The sequence below is a fragment of the Selaginella moellendorffii genome, unplaced genomic scaffold, assembly GCF_000143415.4.
Source record: "Selaginella moellendorffii unplaced genomic scaffold, v1.0 SELMOscaffold_14, whole genome shotgun sequence".
NCBI classification, from domain to species: Eukaryota; Viridiplantae; Streptophyta; class Lycopodiopsida; order Selaginellales; family Selaginellaceae; genus Selaginella; species Selaginella moellendorffii.
Genome location: NW_003314275.1, coordinates 2,617,789 through 2,635,133, shown reverse-complemented (window position 1 = coordinate 2,635,133; position 17,345 = coordinate 2,617,789). Strand labels below are relative to the sequence as shown.

General features: G+C 49.8%; 9 protein-coding genes across 14 annotated transcripts in view; 4 read left to right on the top strand and 5 right to left on the bottom strand.

The window, feature by feature from the left end:
* Positions 1-396: 396 nt before the first annotated feature.
* Positions 397-1,439, top strand: LOC9631957 (protein CHLORORESPIRATORY REDUCTION 6, chloroplastic). The gene is made up of 3 exons (XM_024675203.1): positions 397-657; positions 732-860; positions 916-1,439. The coding sequence occupies exons 1-3, from the start codon at positions 456-458 to the stop codon at positions 1,347-1,349; spliced, it is 765 nt and encodes a 254-aa protein (XP_024530971.1). The 5' UTR covers positions 397-455; the 3' UTR covers positions 1,350-1,439.
* On the bottom strand, positions 1,237-3,265 carry LOC112346376 (keratin, type I cytoskeletal 9-like). 4 transcript variants are annotated; one of them, XM_024675196.1, is made up of 6 exons: positions 2,226-3,265; positions 1,929-2,175; positions 1,738-1,869; positions 1,549-1,677; positions 1,411-1,491; positions 1,237-1,351 (listed from the first exon to the last, which is right to left on the bottom strand). In XM_024675196.1, exons 1-6 carry the CDS (start codon positions 3,224-3,226, stop codon positions 1,340-1,342), a joined length of 1,602 nt encoding a protein of 533 aa, XP_024530964.1. In that variant the 5' UTR covers positions 3,227-3,265; the 3' UTR covers positions 1,237-1,339. The 4 variants fall into 4 exon arrangements, with proteins under 4 accessions (XP_024530964.1, XP_024530963.1, XP_024530961.1 ...); XM_024675195.1 differs by having other exon boundaries at positions 1,291-1,354; XM_024675193.1 differs by having other exon boundaries at positions 1,297-1,491.
* LOC9631956 (calcium-dependent protein kinase 2) lies at positions 3,238-7,363 on the top strand. The gene is made up of 10 exons (XM_024675197.1): positions 3,238-3,349; positions 4,007-4,052; positions 5,450-5,953; positions 6,095-6,238; positions 6,298-6,450; positions 6,509-6,624; positions 6,677-6,844; positions 6,904-7,031; positions 7,086-7,185; positions 7,236-7,363. Exons 1-10 carry the CDS (start codon positions 3,284-3,286, stop codon positions 7,353-7,355), a joined length of 1,545 nt encoding a protein of 514 aa, XP_024530965.1. The 5' UTR covers positions 3,238-3,283; the 3' UTR covers positions 7,356-7,363.
* On the bottom strand, positions 3,451-4,908 carry LOC9632701 (probable proteasome inhibitor). Of its 2 annotated transcripts, none has more exons than XM_024675198.1 (9): positions 4,739-4,908; positions 4,507-4,684; positions 4,309-4,449; positions 4,206-4,253; positions 4,017-4,118; positions 3,926-3,969; positions 3,807-3,867; positions 3,667-3,741; positions 3,451-3,603 (listed from the first exon to the last, which is right to left on the bottom strand). In XM_024675198.1, exons 1-9 carry the CDS (start codon positions 4,899-4,901, stop codon positions 3,561-3,563), a joined length of 855 nt encoding a protein of 284 aa, XP_024530966.1. In that variant the 5' UTR covers positions 4,902-4,908; the 3' UTR covers positions 3,451-3,560. The 2 variants fall into 2 exon arrangements, with proteins under 2 accessions (XP_024530966.1, XP_024530967.1); XM_024675199.1 differs by having other exon boundaries at positions 3,926-3,960.
* LOC9632700 (sister chromatid cohesion protein SCC4) lies at positions 7,193-10,347 on the bottom strand. The gene is made up of 13 exons (XM_002970339.2): positions 10,021-10,347; positions 9,753-9,901; positions 9,557-9,698; positions 9,383-9,499; positions 8,774-9,314; positions 8,685-8,723; positions 8,505-8,626; positions 8,313-8,459; positions 8,176-8,265; positions 7,992-8,116; positions 7,725-7,930; positions 7,529-7,659; positions 7,193-7,464 (listed from the first exon to the last, which is right to left on the bottom strand). The coding sequence occupies exons 1-13, from the start codon at positions 10,231-10,233 to the stop codon at positions 7,441-7,443; spliced, it is 2,046 nt and encodes a 681-aa protein (XP_002970385.1). The 5' UTR covers positions 10,234-10,347; the 3' UTR covers positions 7,193-7,440.
* An 83-nt stretch (positions 10,348-10,430) lies between these two features.
* LOC9632699 lies at positions 10,431-12,168 on the top strand. Its single transcript, XM_002970592.2, has 4 exons — positions 10,431-10,723; positions 11,193-11,451; positions 11,509-11,576; positions 11,641-12,168. The coding sequence occupies exons 1-4, from the start codon at positions 10,589-10,591 to the stop codon at positions 12,058-12,060; spliced, it is 882 nt and encodes a 293-aa protein (XP_002970638.2). The 5' UTR covers positions 10,431-10,588; the 3' UTR covers positions 12,061-12,168.
* Positions 12,169-12,215: 47 nt separating this feature from the next.
* Positions 12,216-13,334, top strand: LOC9631955. Its single transcript, XM_024675200.1, has 3 exons — positions 12,216-12,573; positions 12,645-12,676; positions 12,741-13,334. The coding sequence occupies exons 1-3, from the start codon at positions 12,302-12,304 to the stop codon at positions 13,274-13,276; spliced, it is 840 nt and encodes a 279-aa protein (XP_024530968.1). The 5' UTR covers positions 12,216-12,301; the 3' UTR covers positions 13,277-13,334.
* Positions 13,295-16,226, bottom strand: LOC9631954 (glucose-1-phosphate adenylyltransferase large subunit 1). Of its 2 annotated transcripts, XM_024675192.1 has the most exons (14): positions 15,792-16,223; positions 15,319-15,432; positions 15,078-15,251; positions 14,927-15,019; positions 14,788-14,871; positions 14,673-14,728; positions 14,513-14,606; positions 14,337-14,449; positions 14,211-14,283; positions 14,076-14,156; positions 13,935-14,021; positions 13,665-13,876; positions 13,551-13,611; positions 13,295-13,492 (listed from the first exon to the last, which is right to left on the bottom strand). In XM_024675192.1, exons 1-14 carry the CDS (start codon positions 16,122-16,124, stop codon positions 13,391-13,393), a joined length of 1,677 nt encoding a protein of 558 aa, XP_024530960.1. In that variant the 5' UTR covers positions 16,125-16,223; the 3' UTR covers positions 13,295-13,390. The 2 variants fall into 2 exon arrangements, with proteins under 2 accessions (XP_024530960.1, XP_024530959.1); XM_024675191.1 differs by having other exon boundaries at positions 13,305-13,492; positions 13,935-14,156; positions 15,792-16,226.
* Positions 16,227-16,489: 263 nt separating this feature from the next.
* LOC9631953 overlaps positions 16,490-17,345 on the bottom strand; it is a 2,711-nt gene continuing 1,855 nt past the window's right edge. The window contains exon 3 of the mRNA XM_024675102.1: positions 16,490-17,340. Coding sequence (XP_024530870.1) covers positions 16,729-17,340 — 612 coding nt within the window. The 3' untranslated portion in view covers positions 16,490-16,728. The remainder of the gene's footprint in view (positions 17,341-17,345) is intronic.

Sequence of the window (17,345 nt, the reverse complement as noted above, 5' to 3'; positions counted from 1 at the left end):
GATCGCGAGCTTACCGTGCAGTAGCTCATAGACTCGATCAGCAATCTCAGAGAAACTAAGCGCGCAACTGCTGGTGCCGGCTGCATTTCTAGAGTTGATCACAGAAGGGCGAATCCGCGTGGTGAAAGAATTCTTCTAATCCCTTTGCCGATAATACCACAGCCCCAAACTCTAGAATCTCTCGGCACTGTTCCTGGCCCTCTGGCATGCTCGTCTCCAGATCGTAGAACACAATCTCCATTCTTCCTGAGCTCAGGCGCCATAGCTGTTTGCTTGCTGCCTGATTTCTATCCAATCCGCGATGGTGCTCGTCCGGACTCTAGATCGACCGTTAATGTAAAGTCTAGCATCTTCAGTATACTAAACTGAATATTCTTAAAAAATGGAATATTTGCCCCCGATGGCAAGTTAGCCCTTTGGTAAATTTTTTAAAGAACCCTAAAAACAGGGGAGCTATGGCTGCTATTCCAGCATCCACTCGGTTTCCCTCGCCACCATTCTCGATTTCTACCACAGTAGCAGCAACCCAGCATCGATTTGGCGCATTGGGCGATACCACTAAAGCCCGGGTAAGGCTCCGATGGTCGTCTCCTCCAAATTGTGTGTCCAATCCAACCGGGAAGCTCGATGATTTCTCGCTCCAAGACGACGACGAACGTTAGTACCTCTCCTGTCGCTCAAATCCTTCTCCCTGGCATTGGAGTAGTGACCTTTCGTCCATCTCTCCACAGCTCCGAATTTAAATCCGGCTCCTCCTCCAACACCCGGGCGATTCGAGATCACCATCGACAAGGAGACTGTTCGTCGCTTGGATTTGTCGCCGGCTCACGTCCTGCTGAGAAAGTACGTGCATCGAATCGGTAAGAGAGATGGAAGATTAAAGTTGGTGAGCTTACATCTCGATTCGTGGAACAGGAGACAACGCCACGGATCCGGCCAGCGATCCAAACGAGCTGCTGCAAAAGACAGTAGGATTCGTCATCAACTACGAGAGGGATGATCCTGTCGATCCGAGAGAGTTGTCCGAATTACCTGATCTCAGGCTGTGGTTTCTTCGTCTGGATGCTGCGTATCCATGGCTGCCGGTGGTGCTCGACTGGAGGAGCGGGGAGCTTGCTCGCTACACGGCCATGCTTGTTCCACACCAGATGAGCCAGAGGCTTGGCGTCGTCTACAATCCGGAGGCGCAGGAACTCTTTGCGATGAGCAAGCTCTTCACGGTTTATAGCTGGCTCAAGGCGCGGGGTGTCGCCAACCCGCAAGCCAAAACGAACGCGATGATGCAAGTGATTGGCTTTGGCATCAGTGACGAGCTCTTCAAGCTTGTGGAGGCCAATCCTCATCCTTGAAACTGCTGAAAGTTTCGAGACCGTGAGAAACTTTAGTGCGTAAAAGCTGGAGGCAACTCACCGAATTCGAGGCAGTAGTTTCAGTTTCAAGCATTACAATGTTCTTGGTCAGCTGGCTGTGCTTCATTTCTGCGATCTCCACCTGAGACAGGAGAAAATATGAATACAGGAACACCTCGAAATGGTTTTTGCTACAAACCTTTGCTAACCAGTTGTACAGCTCCCTACGGATAGACTTGGAGCGCTGTTTTATCTTCATGTACTCGATCGCGGTAGGCCTCAAATCCTCACCCTTGACAAACGCGAGAAGCTCCAGATGCAACCTATCCTGGCAACACGAGGTACATCCAAGAGTTAGCGGCACTAGAAAGAATTTGACACTCCAAACCTTTTCCTTGTACTCGCTTGTTATAAGGTCTTGAAGCTTTCCAACCAGCGGTGAACGATCTGTTAGACTTTGCCGCATAGACACTTTCGCTACGGCTTTACTGTCCATTTCTTCGCGTAATGCTTTAGCAGCCTACAAACAACACCATGGTTTGTTTTCATCCTTCAAGTGATCATAATTAGAAAGCATACCTGGGCTATCTTCCTACTCACATGCCGCGATTTGTCAAGCAAACGAGCTCGCGCATCAAGCTGGTTTGCGAGGTCTTCATTCAAATTCCTCATCTCCTTAAAGTCCGAATCGTGGAGTAACTCCCGGACATCAAGCTTAGACTCGAGTTGTACCGTTGCTGTTGCAACCATCTTCTCAAGTCGCTTGATTCTTTGCTGGAGCTTCTCCTTGAGCAACCTTTTATCGAGTATTCTTCCATTGAGATACCTGTAGATGAGTTTCACACAAATAAAGACTTTTAGAAAAGAAAGAGATACCTGAGCATATCTTCCGAGTAAGGCTTCTTCGAAGGATTGAGAAGCTCCGCAAACTGGATCACATTCCTTTGCATCTCCACGCGATCCTTCCTGGCCATGCCACATGTGTGCTCCGCAACGTCGAAGTAGTTCTTCAAGCCATCTAAAATGCCATCCTTGTCGTTCTTGAGCCTATCGAGCCGCTTCTCCAGAGCCAGGCAAAGCTCCTCGATGATCTCGCACTTCTCCTCCCAGGTCATGGGAGGCAGCATATCATCGCTGGGCTGGAGCCCATCAGCGTCCTCGATGAAACCGGCAAACATCTTGCTGCCCTCTTTGAAACGCCGGAGGGAGCTGCGGTTGGAATCCGTCGTCGACTTGGAGATCTCCTCGCCAAAGAGGGACGAGCTCCTCCGGCTGGCTTCGTCCTCCTCCGAAAGCTTTGGAGCATCCACAGTCTCGTGCCAAGTCACAGACGAGCTCCCTGTCCTTGACGAGCTCGTCTGCTTGGTCTCGGAGCTGCTGTGATGCTCCGAGCTAGAGCCTCCCGGTCGGTGCGATCCAGAGCCATAAGATCCAGCATCTACTGCCTGGTGAGATCCAGACGGAGAGGAGGATCCCTCCGCTGGCTGATAATATCGACCAGATGAGCCAGATCCAGAGCCAGAATGGTCGACTCCTTGGTAGTATCCACCAGATCCCGAGCCCGATCCAGAGCCAGCTCCACCAGACCCTGATCCAGAGCCAGAGAGCTGCGCGTCTTGGTAATACCCCAATCCAGAGCCTGATCCAGAGTTCTCGGCTGGCCCGTAAGATCCAGAGCGCGATCCAGAGCCGGAATTCGATGCTCCCGCTGGCTGGGAGCCCGATGAACCCGATGCCGCCGGCTGATAGTGGTAAGAATCCCCCGATCCAGACGCTGAGCTACCGCCGCCGCGATCCGACGATCGCGCAGTGGGATCGCTGGAGCTGCGCTGCGATCCGGAGGAGCCGTCCTGCGAATTTCCCCCTGGCAGCTCCATGGAGCCGATTCCTGAGCTGCCGCGAGCCCGGCCAGGAACTTCTGGAATCTAGGCGCAATGGCAGCGTTGCCGGAGAGATCCAAAGAATGCCGCAGCAGCACATCGCCTGCCATCGTGTCACCAGCTTCCACTCGCCACTCCCTCTCATTACCTGGCGCCGAACGACGCCTTCCTCCATAGCACATTTTGCCGCCTTTTAGGGTTTCCAGGCATCGCGGTTCGAATCCTATAACGCTTTGACCGACAAGGTCATCGTTTCGATTCCGTTCGTCTACAAGAACTTATATTTACATTCCTTTCCTAGTCCATTGATCTTTCATTGCTAGGCTCCTCATCAAAAGTTTGGAAAGTGCTGGATATCGCCTCGACCACCTCCTCTGGTAAAACCACGCAAGAAAAATCAATCCAAGCGAGAAATCTGGTAGCACTTATCTACTCACCTTCCAAAACGTTGTGGCTCAAATCCAGGAACTCCCGGAGGACCAAAAGGATCGAATCGAGCACCCTGTGGACGCCTGGAAAACGATGAACAAAGAGAAGATTGGTAAGAACACTGGAAAGATCAACCAGGGAAACTCACGTTAATCCAGAAGGATCGTCATGACCGGGAGGAACGTTTCCCCAGACGGGATGCCCAGGTCCTACACATTTTCCATTGTCGATGTCAGCTTGCCGATTTCTAGCAATACAAGTACTCACCTACAAGACTTCCGGCCTCGCCACTCTCGAGAGTGCTGTCTTTCCTGAGGTAAGTTTGCAATTCTTCGTGTAAGGAAAAAGAAAAAGAAACCTGTGATGATCGAAAACACCAACTCCTGGTCCTGGTAAGAGATCATTGAGGCCTACAGGTCTCCCAATTAGGCTCACTCCAGGAGTAGCAGGATATGGCCTCCTGCAACGCAAAGAACTTAGTTTTCGAGACACTGAGAAAGAGCACGATAGAAGCAGCAAAACAAAGAAAAAAAAAAGACGAACTTGCCTAGGAACAGACAGGGTCTCGTCATCGATCATCAATTTTCCTGTTTCCCTGGATTTGCGAAAGAGGAAAATAGAAAAAATATCGAAAAGAACTTGAAACATACCTGGTTGAGGTCGCTGGTTCCGGTGGTTTCGTCGAGCACTTCGAGAGAACTTGAGAATTCACAATCTTCACGATTCCATCCAGGTCCTTGTATTGCTGGGCGTAATTCCCAGTATCAGAATCTTTCGCAAAATCAGTGACCCTTGGATAGATAGTATAAGAACAAACACAAAGATGATTCTTCGAGATCGCCACTTACTTGATCTCCAGATGGAACAAATCATTTCCTCCTTCCACAGCCGCATCCACCATCAGCATGTCACCGATGGCAGTGCATTTCACGTCCACGCTCTTGGGCAAATCCTTCTCATCAGTGAAATACTTGAACGCGTACGCATTTTCCAGCTCATTCCATCCATCGATCCCGACCTCTTGCTCTTCACGAAGACACCAAAAACATCAGACAGCTCCCAAGCCATACAAATCCCTACCCGAAGAAGCCCCCGACGCCGCCGCCGCCGATCCAGTCGCTCCGAGTGAATACCCGCTCGCCAGGAATGCGGCGTGTAGCGCAAACGCTACACGATCGTGTGGCGACCGGAATTGCGGCCGCGAGGCGCGAATCACAGCTAGAACAGCATCCGTAGGCGCCATCACTTCCCAAGAACCCTAATCCCACATCGTGCCGCCACGGGGACTAAATCGAGCATCCCAGCTTAGCCACGTGGCATGCAAACAAGCCATCCACGTGTTTTTGCCCTAGAAAATGTCCTAGGGCTAGGAAGTGCCAACGACCAGCGGCTTCTTTCCTCCATTTCATGGATCGCGATGGAATCGGCAATAGGTATGACGATGGCGAAGCGATATAGATGAGGAATTGGAGCAGCAATCCATGGGGAATTGCGTGCGATGCGTGAACTCTCTGAGTTGCGTGAATCGAGGGGCGAAATTGGTTCCCAGCGAAGCTGAGCGCAACCGGCGCAATGCGCCGCCGCCGCCGCCGCCTCGCAATCGCCAGCAGCCGCAAAGAAGTGCCCAAGAGCAACAGCAAAACACCAAGGCACTCCCGGCATCGCCGCCAAGGCCGGCATCTCCAGCAGCTCCATCGCCATCTCCATCGCCATCTCCGGCAAAACCGTCCACCGCTGCCACCGCCAAGAACATCGTGATCCCATCCTCGCAGCCCAAGACGGATGGATCCAACGTCCTGGGCCTGCCGCTCAAGGACGTCCGATCGGCCTACGCGCTGGGCAAGGAGCTCGGGCGCGGCCAATTCGGCATCACGTACGCCTGCACGGACAAGATCACGGGCGAGAAGCTGGCCTGCAAGACGATCTCCAAGCGCAGCCTGCGCAATCGCACCGACATGGAGGACGTCCAGCGCGAGATGCAGATCATGCAGCGCCTGGCCGGGCACGCCAACATCGTGGAGCTCAAGGCCGTGTACGAGGACAAGCAGAGCGTCCATCTGGTGATGGAGCTGTGCGCCGGGGGCGAGCTCTTCGATCGGATCGTGTCGCGTGGGCACTACACGGAGAAGGCGGCGGCGGCGGTGTTTAGGACGATCGTCAGGATCGTCCAGCATTGTCACGCCACCGGAGTGATCCACCGCGATTTGAAGCCCGAGAATTTCTTGCTGGCCAGCCCCGCCGAGGACGCGCCGCTCAAGGCCACGGACTTTGGATTGTCAGTGTTCTACAAGCCGGGTAATGATAGAAAGATCTCTCTCTCCCTCTCTCTCTCTCTCTCGATTGCTTCGTTCGTAAGTTCTTCTCCCATATAACATCTTTATCATAGTTTGCCACCTTATATAACATTTTTCTCAGAAAAAAAAGCCTTTTTTTCAGGACAAATATTTACCGAAACAGTGGGCAGTGCTTACTACGTAGCCCCGGAGGTTTTGAAGAAACGATACGGTCCAGAGGCGGATATATGGAGTGCCGGGATCATACTTTACATTCTTCTTTGCGGCTTGCCACCTTTCTGGGCAGGTATCTCTTTCTCAAAAGCTCGATTTTGTGACGCTCTTGGAGAAAGAAATGCTGCGCAGAGACGGAGAAAGGGATCTTCGACTCGGTGTTGCGCGGGGAGTTGGATTTCAGCGATGATCCATGGCCGAAGATCTCCTCCTCGGCCAAGGAGCTCATCCGCCGGATGCTCAACCAGAACCCGAGCGAGAGGCTGGCGATCCCGGAGATTCTTGGTAAAACTCTTGGAACTCTTTGGAATTCTGGCTTGATAACGATGTTTTTCGTGTGAAGATCATCCCTGGGTAAGGCCGGATGGTGAGGCGTCGGATCAACCCCTGGATCAGTCTGTTCTTGCGAGAATGAAAGGCTTCACGGCCATGAACAAGATGAAGAAGATAGCTCTCAAGGTATAAACAAAAGCTTTCTTTTGATCCAAGTTTGACAAAAGAGGAGCTCTAGATCATTGCCGAGAGCCTGTCCGAGAAAGAGATCAAGGGTCTCAAAGAACTCTTCAAGAAAATGGACGTGGACAAGAGCGGCACCATCACCTTCGAAGAACTCAAGTCGGGCTTGGCGAAGCAAGGCTACGATATGGCCGAGTCGGAGGTCCGAGCGATCATGGAGAGTGTAAGCTATCAAACTTGTTTGGCACTTCGATCAGAGCTTGTGGATCTTTCTTTGGCCAGGCCGATGTCGATGGAAACGGGACGATCGATTATCTCGAGTTTATCTCGGCGACAATGCACATGAACAAGATGGATCGGGAGAATAACTTGCTCGCGGCCTTCAAGCAATTCGACACGGACAATAGCGGGTAGAAACTTCTCTCTTTTTTTTAAGGTTGATAGCCCTTTTTTTTCCTTCGCAGCTTTATCAGTGTTGAGGAGCTCGAGCAAGCTCTGTACAGGTATGGAATGGTGGACGAGGGGATGATCAAGGATATAATCAAGGAAGTGGACGTGAACAAGGCAAGTAGATTCCAAAATGTTCTGGGAGAGAAACGAGCTTGCATTTCCAGGACGGGAGGATAGATTACAACGAGTTTGCTACGATGATGCTGCGAGCGGGATCGAGTGCTGAAGAGGACGGGATCAAGCGCTTGGAAGCACCCGTTGGAAAACCAAAGCCGCGAGCATAGAAGTTTTTGTAAGAACTTGTGTACAACCTTTCGGTTTACCTCGCATGGGGGGAAAAGAGGAGTCGATCAGTCAAGTGAATGAGTCCTAAGTTTCCTTGTTCAGACCGTGCTGGAGAGAGAAAAGAAAAGTGTGAGAAATCGACGAGCGAGTGAGAAATCGATGAGGAACGAACCTTTAAAAGATACATGTGGTGGCTCGACGACACAGCAGTCTGGATATGCCGTGCGAGCTCCTCCACTTTGCGTTCCTCGAATTGGAAGTTTTCTTGGAGCTTTGCACCTTCGCCAAGTTCCCTGTACAAAGCTGGAAAACGAAAAGAGGAAGAGGATCACCTACAGCGAGAGGGAGAGAAGAGAGAGAGTTCAAACCGGTTAATTCCGTTAGGACACCAATCTGTCCTGAAACATCGTGAAGAGCCTTCGCCAGTGTAAACGACGATTTGAGGATGTCCAAGGCCTGCGAGGTGTCATGGATAGCAAGGGCCAGGCTTCCGAGCACAGTAAGGTATTGGGAAACCAGTTGATGGTTGCCGAGTTGTTTGTGAGTTAGTTTTAGTCCATTAGCAAGCCGTGTCCTGAAACACCATAGTAGAAAGCTCATCTTAATGCCAAGCACAGAAACTAGCGAGTATGTACCGTGCTTCTTGCGGGTTATGTTGCTTCATTTGCAGAAGACCTGATGCGAAGAGCACTAGCGTCTTCTCTCGAACTCCAATGAAAGAATCCATGGATCTATAGACAGGTCCTATTAAGTCAAGAGCCTGCATTGATAGGGAAGTATCTAACTTTCTGTACATGCGAGGACGGGAAGTTTACATACCTGGGAACACGAGTCGGCGTCACCCAAGCAGATAAGAGATATAGCCGAATAAACATGGCATAAGGCTTTCAAGGCTTTACTCTCAGTAAGCTGTCACGTACGCATTCAGTGTAAAAGAAACGTAGACACGATGTTACCTTAGCAGCTTCGATGAAATGCAGAGCTCCCTCCTGAAAGCAGCCAACAGAATGTGCGTAGTGGCCCAAGAGCATGTGAATTGAGCTTTCACAACCTTGAAGAATCGTTGGAAATCGAAAGTAGAGATCCAGCACCTCCATCAAAGCCTAAACAAAAAAACGTCTCAGGGTCAGCAGTGAAAAGAAACTTGCCTTTTGAGCGTCCATAAACTCAGTTCGTGTCAGGTCAATCAGGATTTTGTTTTCTAGAAGCTGGAACTGAAGCACAAGATATACGCCGGCCATCCATATGCTCCAGTGCGGTAAATGAGTTTCTGAGGTTAAAAAAAAAAAACAAAATGGCATTAAAACGCTGTTTAATTCAAGAAATACCTTGAGTAGATGATGTGATTCCCAGCTTTCCAAGTTCTCCTGCACATCAACGCTGTAAAATTGTATCACAATCCAAGAAGCTATCTTACCGTTCACGATACTTAGACCAGATTGAAGACGCTTCGTCGTTTCTTTAAACATGCCTTTTGGACGAGCGCATGTCACAGCCATCAAGTCCACCAAAATCAGCACAGCACCTGTTGGCAGCCACTCACCATCGAGTGGAAAAACACCCAGTGGCAGTTTGCTCTCCTGCTTCCACGCGTTGCCGTAAAAGAGATACTTGTAGAAGCGTTCCTGATCTTTGAGTCCTTCTAGCTGACGGTCCAACTCGTGATAGAATCCAACCAACTCATTCCTTTTTTGCTCGTGGATGCCCTGTTCTTTCAGCTGCCCTTGCAGGATTTTCATCTCCTTCTGTAAGTCATGATCCTGCATTTCTAGTGCCGTCATGCACGCTTGTTTCTCTTCGGGAGCTAGCAACTGTAATCGGGCTGTTTCATACTTGCTAGACAGCGCCGCATCCAAAAGCTCGACGTGATGGGAGGCTGCCTTGTAATCGCATACACGCAGAAAGTAGAAGACATGAAGCAGCTGGTTGTAGACGTGTAGTCCGGGATGCAGCTCCCTCTGCAAAAAGTTGCGCGCGTAAAAAAAAAAAAAAACTTCCAAGAGGTGTTTTGAAGTAGTTGTCTCACCGTTTGGTGAGGAAGTTGATCCCAAAGCTGGTCGCAAAGGCTCACAGTTTGCTGCAGAGCGGTTAGATTGTCGCTTTCCATAAGATGAACGTGAAGCATTGATACTGCAAACAGTAGCTGCAAAAAGAAAAAGATTAGGCAACACAAAAAACGTTCAGAGCATGAAAAATAAACCTGGAGCTGCGGAAACTGAGCTTTCGAAGCATACACGAGCCCGGCTTCCAAGGCTCGGATGACATTAGGAAAATCGCCCTCTATCGTCAAGGCATTGGCAAGCTGTAAGTTAAAGTTGCACACCCATAACAATGGTGACAATCTGACAATCAACATAAAGCATCAGAAACTTGTTTAAAAAACTCGAAGAACTTACCCATCACCAGTAACAGCCAGATCCAATCCTTTCTTGAGAACTTGCTTCTGGGGACCGATCGTCCCCACGAGATGATAGCACCGACTGAGTAGACTGTATGCTCGGCATTTGAGCTCAAAGCACGAGGGTATTTGCTTCAACAGTAGTTGCTGGAAAAAGAAAAAAAACGTTGTCACTCATGGAAATCCAAAGAACTAAGATGCTATCATGCAAGACTAGCACTAGAACGTAAAGCAAAAGGAAAGGAAAAAAAATTCTAGCAACGTACCGCTCGTTCCAGATGATTCTTAGCGTGCAGTAGATTGTCTGTGTAGTTGAGGAGCACAGTAGCGAGCTGGAGCCGCGTCTTGACCTCCACGATCGGCAGGAAAGGGCTGCGGCTCTGGCAAATCGCCTCCAAGCATTTGACCGCCTGCGAAATATTTCCACTCTGCTCAAACCTATCCGCCAAGATCCATAGCCCCTCCGCCACGGCATCCATTCCCCACCTCTACTGGCATCGCATTGCCTGGAATCTCTAGCTGCCCGAGTCAGCTCACCTCAAACTGCCGGACCATCCATCGCTCCGCGAGACCTGGAGTAAAAATTTTGAAGAACCCTAAAATTTCTATCCTAAGGGGGTTTTTCCTGGTCAGGGATCTCTAGCCGCGCCACAGCGATCGTGCTTGGATTGTTTGATCTGCGCTGTGCTGCCGCTGATCGCGCGTGGAGCGGCACCGCAAGCATGGGTTTGAGTGATGATCACGATGGTTATTACCGCGGGCCAAGATTAGGGCTCTTTCATTTCTATGCAGATAGGAGGGAGAGGAGGAGGGAGCGAGCTGTGAGCTGGGACGATGTCCGCAGTGTGGCTCCACGTCTACGATGTCACCAACAGCATGTCGCCCAAGACCAACAGCACTATTGCAGGCATCAATCGCTTCTTCCGTGACGGCATTGGCATCGGCGGCATTTTCCATGGCGCGGTCCAGGTATGCACCTCGTTTGCTCTCTAGGACATAGCTCGGGGTTGGATTTCCTGGAGTTTGCGATCGATCGATCGATTCTTCGTCTCCTCTTTGTGTCGAATTTCCAAAATGCCGCCTTTGTGCTCCCGGTTTTCTTGTTGGTTTTCTTGTTTATCGTCTTTGTCTTCTTTCAGCGCGTGTTAAAGAGTTCTTGTTGTTCCTCTTGGCTCTGGATTTGTTTTTCCTCCCAAGAGCTAAGTCTTGTCGATTTCCAAATGGTCTGTACCTTATTTGTTCTTCGTCCTCCTTTGTCTTATTCCTGGAGATCTTTTCACTTGCAAGAAATATCAATTTTTTTTTCTTGGGGTGGTTCTTCCAAGAGCTAAACATACCATAATGCTGGTCCTTTTCATTCTTTCACGCTTTTGATGTTCTTCCTTCCAATAGCTAAGCTTTGGACTTTCATTAAAAGAATGGTTTTTTGGCTTCACAGGTGTTCGAGGAAGAGTGGTCATTCGGCTACTGTGAGAACGGGAGTGGAGTTTTCGGCTGTCCGCCCAAGAGCAATCCCATGTACACGTACAGAGAGACGGTGTACATCGGAAACACGCCTTTCTCCGAGGAGAAAGTAAACCAGATCTTGCTCGAGCTCAGCAAGGAATGGCCCGGCTACTCGTACGACCTCCTCGCCCGCAATTGCAACCACTTCTGCGACGAGCTCTGCGTCCGGTTGAGCGTTCCCAAAATCCCTGGTAAGTTTCTCCCACGTTTCTCCTTTCGTCTAAAGTTTGCTTTCGTGTTTTGCTCAGCTTGGGTGAATCGTTTCGCAAATGCCGGGGATGCCGCAGTCGATGCCGTTGGTAACACGGTGGAACGGGTACGGAAACTCTCTCCTTCTGCTTCTTCTCTCGGTCTCATACGTTATCTCTCGATCGTCGCAGATAAAGCAAGCAAAGTCGGACGTGGCGGCGGCGAGCAAGATCGCGGTGCGCTTCATCTTCGGCGGCCTCCCGCGGCCGGGATCAAACGGCGAGCTCCCCGCCGAGGAAGGCAGCTCCGGCCTCCGCAACTTATTCTCCAGGGCCAGAACGTTTCCTCGCTCCGAGGATGGAGACGAGCTCCACACCAGCGCCTCCAGCGTCGACAACCTCAGCACTAACAGCAGCTCCTCCGCGGAGAACAGCACCGGATTGTTCTCCAAGATCGCGAGATCAGCATCGCAAGGCTCCTCCCAGGACGGGTTTCTCAGCGCTGGCCTCTTTAGCAGACTTAACAGGAGTGGTGGCGAGAGTGCCACCACCGCCACCACCACCGCCACCACCACCGCCACCGCCACCTCCACCACCACCACTCAGACATAGTCTCTTCGTCATTGTTGTGGAGAAAAAAAAACTGGGATTATAGGAAAACTAATGCTTTGCTAGTGTTTGTAAAACATTTTATTGTATTAATAATAAATTTCAGCCGGTGGTTCTATTATGAAATTTAGTTAATTTTAAGTTACTTCTCTTTTTCTCTTTAGTTCTTTCTGGTTTTGCTAGGGTTTTGTTGTTAATGGATTAATTAGATAGTTGTTTTTTTTTCGTGTGCGCGGTCCTTTTGATGAGAATTCGCAAGAAGCGTTCCACCACAGTAGCTGTGGTATTGGCCACCGACCAATTGGGAAATGTTTGTAACTGGTGTGGCGAGGCAATCGATCCAAGCGAGGGCGATGGAGGTAATTTGGAGGAGAGGGGTCTCTCGCTCCCGAGTGTCAGCGGTGAAAAGGCACGTACTTTTCTCTTACGGGTTTTGGTTCTTACTTTCCTCTGTTCTTTCGCTCAGCCAGTGGATAGCCATGCTTCTCTTCGTTGTTCGTCGCTTCCACCCCCAAGGTTCGATTGCTTGATTGCGTTTGTCTTTCCCTTTCTCCATTGAAACTTCTACCGCTTTTCGTGCCGAGCAGCTGCACAGGAGGAGATGATTCGAAGAGTTCTGGTAAAAAGATGAAAGCTTCAACTTGCCTTTTCTCTCTTTCCTTGAATTGGAGCTCTTTTTGCAGCGGCGGAGGAGGCGGCGGCTGGAACACCAATGTCTCAGTTGCTGCGCATGGTCTTCGCCCAGACTCCAAATGCGAGCCTCACTCCTCGCCAGGCCTTGGCACGAATGATGATCTCGGGGCTCTGCGGCGGCGAGGAGCCGGCTCTTGTGCTGGAACAGGTTGCGACGACCATGAGCACGGATCCTTACTTCCTACAGCTCAAGCGCGGGCGGTTTCGCGTGAGGAATAACGCTGACGAGATGGACGATGGTACGCTCCCGGTGCCACAGACGCCGAGAGCCATCCCGAAAACTTTGAGGCTGCTGGACGGATTGCCTGACTTGGAGCCTGCCGATGTTCAAGGAGTCGAGACGCTGTGCTCCTGCAAAAACGGGAATGGTTGGAAGTGTTCACAGAAAGCAAAGCCGGGGTACCTTTTGTGCGAGCACCACTTGGATCTAAACTTCAGGAGAAAAATGAGAAGGGTCAGTCGCATGAAGGACGAGCTTACGTCCAGAATGAAACAAAAGAGTCACTACCTTGACAAGCTAAGTTAGTTCTAAGGAGTTTTCCTGTACAACAAAATCCTCAAGAGATATATTTTTGCACGGCGAAGCTAGTTGTGTCTCACAGAGAGAATATCTACACGTACCGCGTATTTCTAGCTATATCTAGATTACAGTTCCATCTGCAATCGTTGCGTTTTTCAATATCACAGTAATCCCGGAGCGAATGTAGTATCCCTCGGATGGCTTCTCTGCTTCTTGTACATTCTGCGCCAAAACAAAGGATTAGCATAGAGCAAGACGAAGCAATCAAATCTAGTCTCACGTCTTTGTTGGCGATGACGACGTTCTTTCCTATTCGAACATTTTTGTCGAGAATACAGTTTCTGCGTGTTTGGAAAAGTAAGTTGTGTAGAAGTTGCATAATCAACCGGCTAACCTTATTTTGGCATTCTGACCAACTCCGACTGGCACCTTCCCCTCTGCAACCATACTTGCTATCTCAGCTTCCGTCTCGTAGAAGTCGGCACCAAGCATCATGGTATCTTGAATCTCAGCACCAGCTTCGACTCGAGAACGAATACCAATCACAGAATGCGTGACACTGCATTCTTGAAGAAAGCATCCATGCGAAACTATGGAGTCCAAAACCTACAGTACCGAAAACACAGTTGCTCACTGAAGTTTCACTAGCAATACAAACACAAACCCGGCATTTTTCAATCTTAGTTGGTGGTAAATATCTGGGAGAGGTGTATATCGGTTTCGCTGCATCATAAAACCTGAATTTTGGTGGCTGCATAGATAGCATGTATCTTGAGAAAGAGTAAAAAGAGCAGTGTAGTATTACCTGGCAAGTAAGAGCAAGATTTGCTTCATAGAACGACTTGATCGTCCCGATGTCCTCCCAGTAATCATTAAACAAATAAGCCTGTGAACTACGCAGTTGAGCAGACATTCACCAACAAACAAACGAAAGACCGACCTGCACGTTGTACTCTTTTGCTGAAGCAGGCAAAATTTCTGATCCAAAATCATTTGCTGTAGGGTAGCGCCATCTACGAAGAAAAGAACGATAAGATCTTCTACATCTATAGTCAACAATTTGTACCTTAGAAGCTTCAAAAGAATATCTTTTTTAAACACGTAAATTCCCATGGATGCAATGTACGGCTTTTCGATGGCCTCTTCAGGCGTCAAGCCCAATACAGTAGTGTCCACTTGCTGGAAGCAGGGAAATAGAATATGCACAAATTATTATACAAACCGCATGCTGATGAATAATACCATCGCTTTCAGATCAGCTCCTTTCGGCTTTTCGCTGAAATAAAGTATCTGCCCATTGGCATCAATTTTCATCAGCCCGAAATCAGACGCCCGGCTTTCAGAGCACAGAAAAGAATCACGTAAGTATCACAAATGAAAAAAAAAACGTGGCTAGTTATACCTGTCGTCCATTGGCACGCAACCAATGGTTATGTCCGCTCCAGTATCTTGGTGTTTCTGCGAGTCAGCAGGAATCCTGGTTCATAAACAAATAAAAATATCATGTTATCGTAAACCTGAATGAATTCCATGTAGTCCATTCGATACAGATGGTCTCCGGATAAAACAAGAACATTCTCAATCTCTTTACTCCTAGTATCCTGAAAACAAGCGTAACATGATAGAGAAAATAAAGGCTCGCACAGTCGAAAGTACCTCAAAAACCCACGTAAACTGTCGAACAGCATCGGCAGTCCCTTGGAACCAGTTCATTCCTGCTTCCCCGGGAGTCTGAGTTGCAGCTAAAACCTGAAAACAAAAGGCTTTCTAAACGTTTACAGTAACAGCGCTTTCGAGTTCTGCCTACCTCAACAAAACCATCTCCAAAATTCACACCATTACCAAAATTGTACGTCCGAGCAAGGTGCCGATTCAAAGAAGCCGAGTTAAACTGAGTGAGGATGAAGATTTTGTTTATTCCGCTGTTGATGCAATTGCTCATTGGCACGTCAATAAGTCTGTAAGCGCCTCCAATTGGTACCTGTAGTGAACATGCCAAGAGCAACATTATATTAAAATTGGCAGACAACGAAGAAGCGTTTTCTTACAGCAGGCTTTGCTCGTCTATTTGTGAGGGGAAACAACCGAGTGCCGGCTCCTCCTCCCAGAATCAGAGAAACAACTGTTCTAGGATCTGCCCGTGGCTTTCCAATTGCTGGTGCCTACAAACAAGAAATCATTGAGTCAGAAACATATCGATCAAAGCGAGAAATGCTGTCGAAAATGCATCCCGTTACAAACTACCTCCCGGTCGAGAAGCTCGCCAACGTATTACGCTGTCGGTCGATTGATAGAATAGCACTCTGCACGAAAACGAGCAAAGCGCTCTTCTTAGTCTTTGCCGAAACCACACCGACTGTGATCAATACAATCTCTTCCAGCATAGCTACGACAGCTCTGAGATCTTTGATTTCTGGCACCCGACTCAAGAAGAATTGGCGCTCACAACCACGGCGGAATGCTCTAGAGCTACCCCATTGCAAGAAGAAAAAGAATTGGATGGAAAAGGAGGAGATCATACCACGGTTTCCTTGGCAATATCGGCCAAGACAGCCGCGCCGATGGAAGCCTTGCATCCGGCGTGAGGCTTCCTGGGCCTGCTACACCGCAGCGAAATCCCTGTGCGCGTCCAAAATCCCGACACGCTCTCTCCCATGTAAGCCGACCTCTCGGGAAGAATGCACGGCAATCCGCTCCTCTTGCGCGGCGCCAGGCTCACCACTCCCGCTGACGACGAGCATTCACTGCTAGGCGAACAGCAGGAAGAAGAAGAAGAAGAAGAAGACGGAGATGACAATGAGGAAGAAACGCGCGCCAGCGCCAGCGCCTGGGCACCAGCGACCAACGCCGCCATAGATTTCCCCTCTTCTTCTCTGACCGATCGCCCAAACCCTAGAAACCAAGAACGTAGCCCATTTGAATCACATTTGTGATTCACGGGCACACTTTTACCCGCCCCCGGCGTAAAGAGAAATTTTGCAAGGACTTGAAAGAGGAAAGAAAGAGACGAGGATGACGAAGGGATGGGATAAGAGGCTGCAATGCACCCAGCCTAAAGTGACCTCTTGTCCAATCTCATCTAAACACGACAGCACGGAAGTTATAGCCCCGCCGCATCCAAGCACCTGGAGCGTTAGATTCTCCTCGTGTTGAAACTCCCTCCAAATCCAACGGTTAGTATTTCTCACCTAATTCTCTTCCAACACTAATTGCACTAGCTAATCAAATGAGTTTAGTAATTAAACAGTTGTTTACATTATTAAGATTTACATCAGGAATATCTCTATATGGTTTTAAAAACACAGCTCCATTTCGTATGGTTCGCTGCAAGGGGACGTGGGATCTATGTACAGGGACAATGCTGCCAATGCAAAGATGAATATAATTACAAACCTCTCACGTCGCGCTCGCCCGTTCGATCGCAAGAGAGGGCAATCCAATTTCCTGGGAGCTCTCTCTCAGCCAGAGCTTCTTTGCTGAGCCAGCAACGCCAAGAGACCCCCTCCATGAACTCTCCCCTCCGGAACTCCCTCAGGCACGAACAAGCTCTTGGTCGCCACTGGAACCACCACCGGATGATGGAATCCTTGCTGCTGCTGAAAGCCTTGCTGCTGCTCTTGGATCGTCGTGCTCCAGCACTTGTTGATGTCGCCGCTTCCGCCCTCCTGTAGAAACCTGTAGTGATTCTGCTGCTCAAGAACAACCGAGGAGGACGCTGGAGCAGTAGACTGGTAGACGATGCTGCCGGAACTCGACTGCGACACCAAGTCCTTGAACAGCCCCGGAGCAAGCCCGCTAGCCTTCTCCTCCTGCACGATCGAGCTGTGAGCCGCGCAAAGTCCCAGCTTTCCCCTCGCAAATCTGTCACACGGCCCCTTGGACAGCTCCGAGCTCCCCTCCCGGGGTCCGTAGAGCGAGCCTTCCTGTCCCCAAGTACACCGCTTGCCACCCCCGTGAGCCTTGCAAAAGTCCGTGCTCCCCTGAGCACTCTTGCCGCATCCTTCCGTCTTGCACCTCTTCCCTCCGCCATGCTTGACGCAAAAGGCCGTCCTCCCTCTCGCACTCTTGGAGCAGT